This window comes from Bos javanicus, chromosome 25 (genome assembly GCF_032452875.1).
Source record: "Bos javanicus breed banteng chromosome 25, ARS-OSU_banteng_1.0, whole genome shotgun sequence".
In the NCBI taxonomy this organism is placed as follows: Eukaryota; Metazoa; Chordata; class Mammalia; order Artiodactyla; family Bovidae; genus Bos; species Bos javanicus.
Genome location: NC_083892.1, coordinates 28,139,496 through 28,152,084, shown reverse-complemented (window position 1 = coordinate 28,152,084; position 12,589 = coordinate 28,139,496). Strand labels below are relative to the sequence as shown.

The window sequence follows — 12,589 nt, the reverse complement described above, 5'->3', positions numbered from 1 at the left end:
TACTGCATAAAAACCCCAGAAATCCAGGGGCACAGGTGGGTATGCCTACCGGGACAGAGACCAGGTGAGGGTAACTGCAGAGGGACCTCCAGGGGGGCCTATCCCCCTTTAACTTCAAGTCTGGGTGGAAGTTCAGCTGCATGTCTCAGGGAAGGGTCTGCTTGATTTAGCATGGCAACACCAAACATACCACGTTTTAAGCAGAAAACAACACATTTGCTGGCAGCCTGGAAGGCGAAGGAGAGATGAGAATACATCTCTAAATAAGAAAGGCACGACACCCAGGTTCTAGTTCTTGACTTTAATGCTAGGTGAGGGTACCGAGGCTCTGTGGATCAAAGTGCTCACAGACAGGAAAATGAAGGAACACAGGTAGCATTATACGGTATACACAAACCCAACACTACAGAAGGAAGAAGACGGACCTATGACCTCCCACACCCAGAGGCAGCTGCCTGCTCCTCTCAGTCTCCGTTCCCATCTCCCCGACCCCTCAGCCAGCCCACCCTTCCCCCAGTTAACATATATGTATACACATATGATTCTTCCAAAATTCCAAAAAGTGCCTCTCCCACCCCTGCTCCCACAACTCTGGCTTCTGATGAGTAAACCCTCCCTTGTAATAAGCATCATGAGGCAGGCACCACCTTCTTGAAAGAGCCACGGCAAAATGGTACCTGAGAGAGCTTAATCACTTACAGTACAATCAAATATGGACAGAAGGTATGCAGAAGGAAGATATCTGAAATCCCAACTGGGATCAAAATGCTGGGTGTGAGTAGTTTCTGTTCTGTTGTTGTTATCTGTCTTAACCATTAGAGGATCCAGCTGAGACCAAGATGACACCCTGAGGCTCACCCAACGCTGTGGCTTGCGGTTGTCAATTTCCCAGTCCTCCAATGAGTGACCCAGAACAGGAAGATGACACCACCTGAGCAGCTGGAGGCACAAGACTCCAGACAGCTCCCAGAATGTCCCAAATCCCGGGGAGAAAGACAGAAAATTGCAGAGCACAGTTGACTGCCTTCCGCATGATAAGCACTGGACAGCCTGGTGAGCTTACCAGAAGTTGAATAAGGATGGTGACGATCCCTTTATTTCTTCGATTTAGAGCATTACCCAAAGAATTCCCCCCACTTGGGATGGTGGGATGGGTCTCGCTGTGTTGTTGTGTCTCTCTCGTTGTGTTTCAATCTTTGCAAACTGAGTTGCCATTAAGTTTTTCATTCTTACTAAATTGCAGCCAGCATTGCACCATGCAGTCCTATCTCCTAAAACCTGCACCGTCCCAACCACTGAGCAGAGCTCCTGGGAGAAAAGGTGCCCAAAGTCAAACATAAGGGAAGCTTCTAAGGCAAGTCCTTTGATTTGACCAACTGACGTTACACACAAGAATTCCATGAACATGGACTTCCTTTCATTCTGGGAAGCAGTTGTCCTGTGGAACCCTTCTTCCTGACCCAGCCCTTCGTATGCTCTGGGCCTGGCCACTGAAAGCTGAAAAGGGAACCCAACTGGGAGAGGTCACTTCCTCAGAGATGACCTTCATTTGAAGGCCATTGCCACAAACCCCCACGTCCAAGAGCACTTTGCAGCCTGGCCTTGGCTCATAAGAGGATGGCCCAACGTGGTCATCAAATTCTCTTACTCCATGTGGAAAGAGCTCTAAGCTGGCTGCTGGTGTCTCTGCCCAGCCTGGTCTACCGGCCTGCAGCCTTGTCTCCCCACAGAGGCACGGAGCACACCACCACAAGGAAAACTCGGGGAGCAGAGAAACAGGGGTGTTTCCAGCAATAGGCACAGGGCCAGTGTTCTTACTCAGCGCCCTTGGAGCCCCTGGCAAGTCTTAAGGGCCCGATTTTGAGCAAACCTGCATTTGCGTGAACCAGTCGCTCCCTGTCTTTAGTGTGTGGACTCTAAATAACTGAGTGCTGTGATGCTCTGCACTGAGGAGGGAGAGAGAAGGGGCCGAGGTGCAATTACTGAAAGCTCTGGGCTTCACTGTCTGCTCTCTCCTCACACCAGCTCCCTCCTTAAGAGTCTGCCTCACTGTCTGTCTGAAAACAAATTTTTACAGTTCAAGCTACTGGCCAGTCTGGGCAACTTAAATCAGAGACTTTCCTGTGAGAACAAGGTAAGGGCCATGTTATTGGGGTCCAAACAGGGATGTCAGCTCCAGAAAAGTGACAATCCATTTGTAGATGAGAACAAGAAGAGGATGCGTTATCTCGGAACCTGAAGCACTGACTGGACCATCCCCTCAGATGTTGGCCTGGACGCCTGCTCCACGCACACAAGAATACAATGTATGAGTGGGAGCCCATGCCCTGGAATCTTCTCACACAGGGGCCAAGGGGTCACTTCCCCGTGAGGGAATTCAGCCAAGGTCTGGCCTGCTTCTCCTCAACTCCCGCCCCCTCCTCACCAGTCTCCTCCTGGAAGAATGAGACCGATGAGGCTCATAGGAAAAAAATCTTATAAGAGCACTCGGGAGCAGTTAAGTTCAATCGCGACTGCAGGGAGCACCCTTACACGTGGTGTGGGAATGCCCTGCTCCAAAGACTGGGGCCGCAGAGTATTTCCTGGGGCCACAGACCCACCCCCGACTGGTGGCCCAGGCTGCACTTGTAGCAAGAAGGAAACACAGTGGAGCAGAAGCTGCTGGATCTTTTTCTCTCCAAACTGGCTTCCTGCTTGTCATCCCTCAGCTCCAGGGACAGTTGCGCCTCTCCCCCAGCCCTTTCTTCCCTTCCCCAAGACAGACAATCTCCTGGAAGGAGAACACTGATGGGAAAAAGCAACAGGGGTTCCCCGTACAGGGAGGTTCACCGTAAACTGGATCCTAACACATGGAATAGCGGCCAAGCAGGGATTCTGAGCCTCTAGAAAGGATGTTACATCTCAAAGAAGATCTAGGCATCCTGCCTGCTTGACTGACTTCAGAAGGAGTCCCTGAAATGTACACTCCAGCCCTGGGAGGCAATCACCCTTCAAGCAAGGCAGGTTGGTGGAAAGGAGGAGAAGCCCAGGCCCTGAGGCAGGGCTGTAAACATTGTGCTTTTCTAAGGCCAATCTGGTGCATGGCTTTGGCAACTAGGGTAACATCTCCAAAAGGTGGTGAAGAGTATGTCTTGGAGGAAAAGACTCTTTCCACATCCTAAAATGAAGCGTGGGGCTGTCGCTGGGGGAAGAAGGAAACAAGATGCTCCCTCTTCAGCCAGGGGCTGTTGGGGGGCCCGCGGGCAAAGTTCCCCCACTGTGTTCTAGGTTCATACTGAGACACTGCGCACAAGAGTGGAAGAGTGGTTACGCCTACATCAGCTTGGCAACGTGGCTCTAAAAGGGCACAAACTCTCTTGCAAGGTCAAGAAAATGACAAAACCTCTCTGGACTTGCCGGTCAAGCCCTCGCTAACTGGACCCCATCAGCCTCGGGCAGATACCACCCGAGGTCCCCCGGGGGCCACCAGCCTCGAGTCTGGCCCCGAGGTATAGCCGGGGAGACCAGGGCTGCCCCTCCGTCCCCCTGGAGCCGAGCCTCAGGACCCGTCCTCACATCAGGAGGTGCTGGGGCAGCCAGGAGCCCCTCCGGGGACCTCGCTCCCAGAGCCAGCAAGGGGACCGGCTACCCTCCCTGACGGGACTCTGCTCCCGCCAGTGCTACTCACCACCACGTGATCTTGAACTCATAGATGGGGCGCTTGCAGTAGTAGTGGTTGATGAGGTGCTTGTCGCACACCCCGATACACTGGTGGTCCACGGTGAGGCCCTGGGCCGACAGGTCCGTGACCAGGCAGTGCAGCAGGTCGTAAACGTCAGCCACGGCCTCCCAGGGCCCGAAAGACACGTCCACTTCGCAGTGGTGCTCAAAGAGCTGCCCGTCACTCTCGCTCCGCTCGAAGCGCAGCGAGTTGAGCAGCGGGCACTCGTAGGGGGTGATGGGCATCTCCTCCTTGAAGACACAGACCTTGAGCTTGGCAAAGCGGGCCTTCCGCTGGACGGCGCGCAACCGGGCAATCTCCACGATCCGCTCCAAGTGGTCTACGGCAGGTGAACACAGAGCCCATCACTGGACGAGGCTGGGAGGTAGGGTAGGGAGCAGAGAGAGACCACCCCAGTGATGTCTGGAGGGAGAGACAGACCCCCAGGGAGGGCACTCTGTGGGCCCATGAGGGGCACAAACTTCACCAGGGATGGTGGGCGGTTCTGCAGGGCCAAAGGAAACCAATGGGACAGGATGAGGGTCTCCTTCTGAAATACAATTTGATGACACTGCAGGCAAGGTGGGCCCTATTTCACCTGAGTCTCCCCCAGTGACTGAGAGGATGGCAGGAAGGGAAGCGGGACTCGCTCCCATCCCAAGTATGACAGGTGTGTAGGAAGCCGTGACCGCCCCCCTCTCCTGGTGGAGACCCCGACACTGACCGATGCCTCGCAACCCTCCCTCCTCGCATCTCAACTGCCCCGGGTCGTGGCCCCCTCACCTTTGTAGTAGGGCATGAGCCCCAGGAATGCCTGGCGCACCTTTTCCCCCTTCAGTGGCTGCATGTTCTCCAGCTGCTCCAGGAGGGGCCCGATGGCGTAGTACTGGGCCTCCTTGTACACGGCCCGCACGCGCTCCCGGGGTGGCAGGTCCCCCGAGCGCAGGAAGTTCAGCACATCGCTGAGCAGGAAGGAAAGAGGGCGGGTGAGGGGGAGCTGATGGGCCCGAACAGGGCCTCCCAGAGGTTAGAGCACAGGCTCTGGACCCAGGTGGCCCACTGTGTAACCTCAGGTAAGAGAATTTAATCTCTCTGTGCCTTGATTTTCTACTCCATAAAATGGGGGAGAAAGTCAGAAAACTACCCCATCATGTTATGAGGGGATTAAATAAGTTAACATATAAAAAGTGCTTAGAAAATACCTAGCACAATGACTTCCAGTGGTTAAGACTCCATGCTCCCAATGCAGGGGCCATGGGTTCAATTCCTGGTCGGGGAAGTAAGATCCCACATGCCACATGGTGCGGACAAGAAAGAAAGACATCTGGCACAGAGTAAGCCCTCAATAAGTGTTAGTGGTTGTTATCAGTACCATTATTAATATAATTATTAAGTACATATAGGAAAAATGAAAATATATATTTAACCTCTTTATATATTTTAATTGGGTATAGTTAATATCACCTATGAATATACCCATAACCACCACCACCTACATCAAGATACAGAACATTCCCATCTCCTTAAAGTTTCCTTGGGCCTCTTCCCAGCCAATCACTAGAGAGGCAAACGGTCTAACTTCTATCAACAAAGAGTACTTTTGCCTCTTCTTGAAATTCATGTAAGTGGAATCATACAGTATGTCCTCTTTGTGCCTGGCTCCTTCCCTTCAACCTAGTGTTTTTGAGATTGATTTCCTATGTTGTGTGCAGCAGGATTTCCCTTCCTTTGCTGTTTTTCTTTCTTTTATTGCTAAGTATCACACCGTTATATGGGTGTGCTATAGACTATTTATCCATTCTCCTACTGATGGACATTTTAGTTGTTTCTGGTTTGGGGTCTCTTAAAGCAGAGCTGTGATAAATATTCCCTGTAAACTTTTTGTGGACTTGGGGACCAATCCCTCTTAAGTGAATGTCAGCAGGAGAACTTTTTGGTCATAAATGCCTGTTTGACAAAGTGGTTGTAGCACTTCATTCCCACTAGCCACATGGACGAGTTCTGCACCCCCACCCACCCCTGCCATCAGTATTATGCTATACACAGAAGATGACTGCCTAGCCCTGACACCTGAACTGGTTTTGGGAGTGGATAAAAATGACACACTATATTTTCTTAAAATAAAAATTCAGCTCTTTCAGTTCTCTCTTTAGATTCTGCAGTGCTAAGAGCCATTGGACCTATCACTGGCAGGTGTGGAAGGGCTCTTCTGTGAGGGTATATGAGTAAACCCCAACATCAAGCTGTTACCTCAATAGTTTAGTTTATGACCATGATGCAACACCAGCCAGAACTCACTAAGCAATAATCTGTCAGCCACTATTCAGGTGTTATCCCATATAATCCCTTCAATGACACGGTGTAAGTGCTCTCTTGCATCCATTTTATAAATGAGGAAAAACGGGCTCAGAGAGCTTAAGGAACCCTCTTACTAAAGGAGCCATGGCTAGCCGGAGGCCCAGATGCAGACACAGGTGACTTCAAGCTCACACCAACAATGGTCCAGACTTTAGTCCAAAGAGCTATGTACTGAGCCCAACTGGAAACCAGCCTAAGGGGAGGCCCAAGCAGCCTCCACAGGGGGTGCTGGGGGCACGTGTGCTCACCCATGGAGAAAAGCCCTAAACTCTTTCATCTGAATCTTTCCACAACTTCACAGGCTGCTGGTGAACCACAGGCCACTGGAGTCCAGTAGTCTGAGGATGAATGCCACAATATCCTGTTTTCTGCCACACCCTTGCCTGGCCCTGCCACTCTCCATGTGGCTACCTGAGCATGGGCACAGCAGCCCAGGGCCAAACCTAGTGCCCCCTCCCCATCACTCCTTCCAAAATTAGTCCTTTAGGCTCGAGGGCAAACCTCAGTGAGCACTGAAAAGCATAACCCCGGGGCCAGGTCCAGAGAGGAGTATTGTGGAAGATGCCAGCTGGGGCCAGCACTTTCCTCCCCCAAACAGCCTGCAAACAAAAATCTTTTTATAGCTCTGCAGAGAGATGTGACACTTTGTTTTCTCAGCATTGGAGGCAGCTGACAGCCCAATGGGGAAATCCAGATGCTTCAAAGCAAATTATTTGACCAGAGGCTCCTTTCTGAGGATGAAAAATGACCCTCCTCCCGGTGTGGGCAAGCCTACTTGGAGGCTGGCACAGAGATGTAGCAGTGGAGGGTTTCCTTTTGTTCAAGGTCAAGGACCATGCTAGTTCTCCAGTCATCTCCAAAGTTAGATGGATGGGGCAAAGAGCTTAGGCCATATACTCAAAGGACCTGGCCAAAGGTCACACCAAGACTCTATTTAATCCACATGACAGGCCTGCAAAGCAGCTATAATTATTTCTCATTTCACAAACAAGGAAACGGAAACACAGAGTCTTTAACTTGTGTGTAAAGCTGTCAGAAGTTATTTCTGGGAAAGACTTTTTTTTTTTGAGATTATGTCTTCCCATGTTTTACTGTTAAAATGACAGTAACAACTGAAGGTTTTAAGACTTGGCAATACTATAGGATGGCAACCCTATGTTGGTCCTCCTCTTACCTGTTTTATTTTTATTTATTTATTTATCACTGCACTGTGAAGCTTGTGGGATCTTTAGTTCCCCAACCAGGGACTGAATGCAGGCCCTTGCCAGGGAGAGCATGGAGTCCTAACCACTAAACCACCAGGGAACTCCCTGTTTGTTTAACTATTCAAAGAAGTCTGGGAACCACCGCCACACACCATGTTCCTCCCTAATGGTGATGCTGACGCTGGTGGAATTCCACTTTCCAGTCTTTGCATAGCAGAGAAGCGGTTTCATCACACCTACCCAATGTGTGTTACCTGGGATGTCTGGGGCTGTCCTTGCCTCCTCTGGGAAAGAAACTAAGAAGTCCGATCCAGTTCAAAGTGCACATTTATTAAATCCCACCAGCAGGTTATCTCCTCTTCCGGGTGTTATGGAAGGTATCACGGTCCTGGGTCCCAGCCCAGGCCACTCACTCACCAGGACCGCGCAGGTGACGGCAAAGGGAAGGACGTACCCGAAGTGCGCGCCGTCGCGGTCGATGAAGTAGCGGCCCTCGGCGTCGGTGGGGATGTAGTGTCGCCCGCTGAACATGGCCGCCAGCATGGTGTCCTCGTAGCGCCGCAGGGTGGACAGGCGTGTAGTGAAGTGAGCCCCTCCGATGTTAAGGGGGACGACCTCAGGGAACTGGGGAGGAATCGCCGGCGCTTTCAATCCAGCAGCTGGGGAGGCAAGCCCGGGCTGCCCGAAAGCCTGGCGTCGTTCTGACCGCTTCTCTCCCATCCCCCCACCCCCTCATCCGTTACCAAGTCCTCTCCCTCCTCCTTCCACAGCTCTTAAATCGGGTCTCTTCCCTGCAGTCCTCCCACCTCTGCTCCAGAGTTCAAAGCCTTCGCTGTCCTCTTCCGCTTTCTGAACTTCCCATCTTTGTGCCTTTGCTCATGTCCCCAGTGCTCCTGTCACTCTTTCTGTCCATTCAGCAAATGCAACTGCCCCATACGGCAGTGTGTGCTGTTCGCTGCGCAAGGGCACCCGGGTGAGCAGGCTCCGCTAGCCCAGCTGTGCGCCCTTGTGCTAATTCACACTAAGGCACCCTATGGGTTAGCAGCATCCATTCATTTAAAGAGCTTCTATTCAAGATCCCCTGCTCTGTGAGAAATTTTTTTCTTTTACTTTCTTTCAAATATTTATTTATTTGGCTGCTCAGGCGTCTTAGTCACAGCATGTGGGTCTAGTTCCCTGACCAGGCATCTAACCCATGCCTTAGGAGCACTGAGTCTTAACCACTGGGTTACCAGGGAAGTCCTGCGTGAGCAATTCTACTCTGTCGTCCCTTGCCTGCCCCAAGATAGGTTTAACTAAACACTCCCACCATTGTGCCTTCACTATACCCACATTCTCCTCTATAATAGTGCCTTGCACAATAGGTGCTTTGTGCTGTTGGTGGTTCTGTATTACTGCTCAAGTTTTCGAGGGCAGGGACAGCATCTTGTTCACCTATTCTGAGGCCACCCAGAGCAAGGCTCACAGATGCTTGTTGAATAACGCCAGGCATCGACTCCTCACCCTCTGTACCTCTCTGCTTCCCTCCTTAATCTGTGCAGTGAGATTAGTCCCCAGTCCAGTTACAGTTCTGGAGTCAAGGGCAGGGAATAAGGGAACCAACATTTGCCCTGAGAAACTCTAGGTTCTCCCTAATATGCTCAGGGTTTTTTTTTCCCCCTCCTAATCTCTTCACTACTTGTGGCTTTGAAAGAAACCAGGCCAATTCTCTCTAATATTCCCACAAAGCTCCTCCAGATTAACTAAAATTGTATCCCACTGCATACTTCAATATTACAACATCGCTCGGGCTCTGTGAAAGTCTGTGTGTGTTTATCTAGATAGTCCTTTCTCCCAACATTCAAATCCTTTGTGAAATAAAAGGAGGAAGAAACACAGTACATCAAAGTGGTCCAGGGTCTTGTGCAGTATGCCTGGCTCATAGTAAAACCTCAAATAAGCATCAAATGAATGATGAATCAGACAGACAAGCATTTACAGTTCTGTGAATGTAGGTGACGTTACTCGTCTGCACCCAGAGGACACAGGAAATGCCTGCTGCTTATTCAACAGCTAGCTCCACTAAAACTATTCTATGTGCACATCAAGGACTCAAATATTATTGGGGGATAATAATACTTTACATTACTCACATGAAGCCATGCAATATTTTACATTACTCACATGGAGCCATCTAATCTGTGAAAGAGCTGGCACTGGAGTGCTGGCCTATAATCTCCAGGTCCTATGCTTTTTCTCTCAAAACAGACTGTTTCCCAGTAACAGCACGCGCACACACACACACACACACAAATGGCACCCCGTGTCTCCAGTGGCTCATTTCTTTCTTCAATTACAAAAGTCCTCCTGGAGTTTTGCCCATTTCACAAGTGTCCCATGATGTTTAGACCACAGCCTCCTAACCCCAAGACGACACTGAAACTTCCCAAGAGCCTCACCCAGGCCCACCTTGCCCTTCTGGGGTTGAGTCCCTTCATCTAGAATGCTACCTGTCACATGCGTCCAGGTCTGCCACTACCTAGCCCCTATCTCCTAGCCTCTGTTTTCAGCGTCCAGCAGGGCCCCGCCTTCTTTCCTCCCAAGGGTCATTTCAGGTGTTCACAAGATAGTGTCACATGCGTTCAGTGAGACCAGTGGAAGCCACGGTGCGTCACAGCACAGCATCTAGGAGGGAGGGCCATGGAGCTGTCGGGTGGGTAAGGCTACAGCTATGAACTGGCCTGCTTTACATCTGCACGCTGCCCCTGACCCCACTCTCTGGGCAGCTGGAGACTGGGTCTGCACAACTACCCAGGCGTCCTCTTGGATTCTCTAGAAAACACTATCATCTCTTGGAGCTCCAAGGGTCCCTTCCCATGGCTACCCTCCCTCCTCCAGTAGATAAGGGTGGGACAAAGGGATGGAAGTACCAACCCAGGAGGCAGTGAATCCTGGAAGGAGGCGGATGGGAGGGCCAGGTGCCTCCTGGGACAGGGAAGACACACCTGGTGTGTTTGACAAGGGGTGGGGGGGATCGGTGGGTGGTGGGAGCGGGGTTGTAGGGGAGCAAAGAGGACTGGCGCTGCCCTCGGCCCGACCCCCACCCTCCACCTCCGCGCCGCTCACATCCCAAGGTCAGCTCTGCCGGACACTGGCTCCTCGTTCTGCGGCCCTTCCCGCGCCCCCAACCCCTCCCCGGGTCCAGGTACCTCCTGCGGCAGCAGAGGCAGTGAGTGCCCCGCCTGCGTGGCCGTCGGGGTGGCCGGCTCCAGAAAGTCGTCTTCGGCGTCGGAGGTGGACATGGCACCGTCCGGGCGACGGCTGTCTGGCTCCCGCCCCGTGACTACCACCATCCCTTTGGCTCTGGGCAGTGGGCGCGGCTTTGGGCGGGCGGGCGGGCGGGAGGGCGGCAGCCCGGGCACTAGCACCCAGCAGATCCTGGCATGACGCGGCGCGGCCGACAGGCGGGGCCGGAGGGGCCGAGAGCGCAGTGCGCGCAGGCTCTAGGGCGGTGACTCCCTCAGGGCCGACCGGCTAGCCGACCACTGTGGGGACCACAGGGCCACTGGTCTGACCCGGCTGCCTCACGCTATTGGCCGAATCCCGCTAGCGCCCGCCCCCGATTGGCAGGAAGTTCGACCAATCTCAGGGCAGACAGAGCTTTCAGCCCGCGCCTGAGTAGCCATCAGGTGCCAGACCGCTGGCCTTCCCGGCTCTGATTGGCCGTCTGGTCAGCGGGCTCGCCCTCTCCACCAGCTACCACTCGCTCCGCGCAACGGGCGCGCGCGCGGCCACCACCTCTAAGCCGGGCCTTCTTGTTGGCGGGGAGGGTGGCTCCCGCATCCCAGTCGACACCTAGAAACTTGAGGAGAGAGAGGGCTTACGACTTAATCGTTCGTACGTTTCCAGGGCAACGGGTCCTGCGCATCCTTGGGCCTCGGAGGCCGGGGAAATCCGAATCCCGGAGGACCGGGTCACCTCAATGGAAAACCTGAGCATCCTTTCCTGAGGGAGGAGGCTGAGGTCACTGAGGTTGTAGGAGAGGAAGGGCAGCACTGCGACAGGGGCTGGCCCTCCTCTAACCGCAGAGACGGAACCTGGGTTTCCAGTCTTTGCCGACTGACTCAAGCAGCAATCCGAAAAAGGAAATTCAAAACAGGGGCGATTGAGTTCGATTAAGAATGGCGTAACTCTCCACCCTCCACGCGTCAGGTCTTCCTCTGGACACCTGGAGACACGGATGAAGACACGCCCTGTCTAAATAAGCTCACAGGCTGCGGAGGCGGAGTCCAGCCTGGGCCAACACGTCTGTCTGCAGCCTTGGAATCCGTGTCTCCTGGTATGACAGTCAGCTCAGGGCCTCTCCTAGGGGGTCAAGATTTTAGTTCTTTCAAACTATTTTTACATCTGGCTCTTCATTTGAATCTCACATTGTTGTGTCAGAAAAGGAAACTGAGGTCTAGAGGATTAAAACAGCTTCAGGGAGGTCAGCCATGAGCAAGAGGCACAACACTTCCTCTGTTGGACCAATCACACTCCCAGTTGTAGGAGTCTCCTGAAGTGAAGTGAAGTCGCTCAGTCGTGTCCGACTCTTTGCGACCCCATGGACTGTAGCCTACCAGGCTCCTCTGTCCATGGGATTTTCCAGGCAATAGTACTGGAGTGGATTGCCATTTCCTTCTCCACTGGATCTTCCCCACCCAGGGATGGAACCCAGGTCTCCCGCATTGTAGACAGACGCTTTACTGTCTGAGCCACCAGGGAAGTCTCCTAGGTCAGTGTTTTTTCTAAATACAGTTGCATCAAAATTACTGGAGGGAGAATTTCTTAAAAAACAGATTCCCAGCCCAGTTGCTCAGTCGTGTCCAATTCTTTGTGACTCCATGGATTGTAGCCTGCCAGGCTTCTCTCTTGGTAGGATTCTCCGGGCAAGAATAGTGGAGTGGGTTGCCACTCCTTTCTCCAGGGGATCTTTCCCTTCCTGGGATGGAATGCGGGTCTCCAGCATTGCAGGCAGATTCTTTACCATCTGAGCCACCAGGGAAGCCCTTCTCCAAATATAGTTGCATCAGAATTACTGGAGGGGTAAAATACAGATTCCCAGCCTCACCTCCAGAGACTCTGATTTGGTGCATCTTGGGGTGAAGCCCTTTAATTTGCATTCCTAACAAACGCCCAGGTTATTCTGATGCTGCAGGTCCTCGAACCATGTTTTGAGCAGCACTGCCCTGATGAAGGCCCCTTGAGGCCATCTGTTGGCTCTCACTACCTGCTCCAGCCTCTCTGAACAATATCTATAACAAATTTCCTCTTTCCATCCTTAGGAAGTTTCAGCTGTAATAGAAAT

At 52.4% G+C, this 12,589-nt stretch overlaps 1 protein-coding gene across 5 annotated transcripts in view; it reads right to left on the bottom strand.

Moving 5' to 3' along the window:
* Window positions 1-10,782, bottom strand: part of RABGEF1 (RAB guanine nucleotide exchange factor 1) — a 71,165-nt gene extending 60,383 nt beyond the window's left edge. For 2 of the 5 annotated variants that reach the window (XM_061401807.1, XM_061401808.1), the window contains exons 1-4: window positions 10,452-10,682; window positions 7,718-7,887; window positions 4,484-4,662; window positions 3,668-4,040 (exon numbers count right to left, since the gene is read on the bottom strand). In XM_061401807.1, coding sequence (XP_061257791.1) covers window positions 3,668-4,040; window positions 4,484-4,662; window positions 7,718-7,887; window positions 10,452-10,595 — 866 coding nt within the window. In that variant the 5' untranslated portion in view covers window positions 10,596-10,682. Of the gene's footprint in view, window positions 1-49; window positions 228-3,667; window positions 4,041-4,483; window positions 4,663-7,717; window positions 7,888-10,451 lie in introns of all 5 variants that reach the window. The other 3 variants (XR_009733561.1, XR_009733560.1, XM_061401819.1) reach the window with 3 other exon arrangements.
* Between the last annotated feature and the right edge of the window lie 1,807 nt (window positions 10,783-12,589).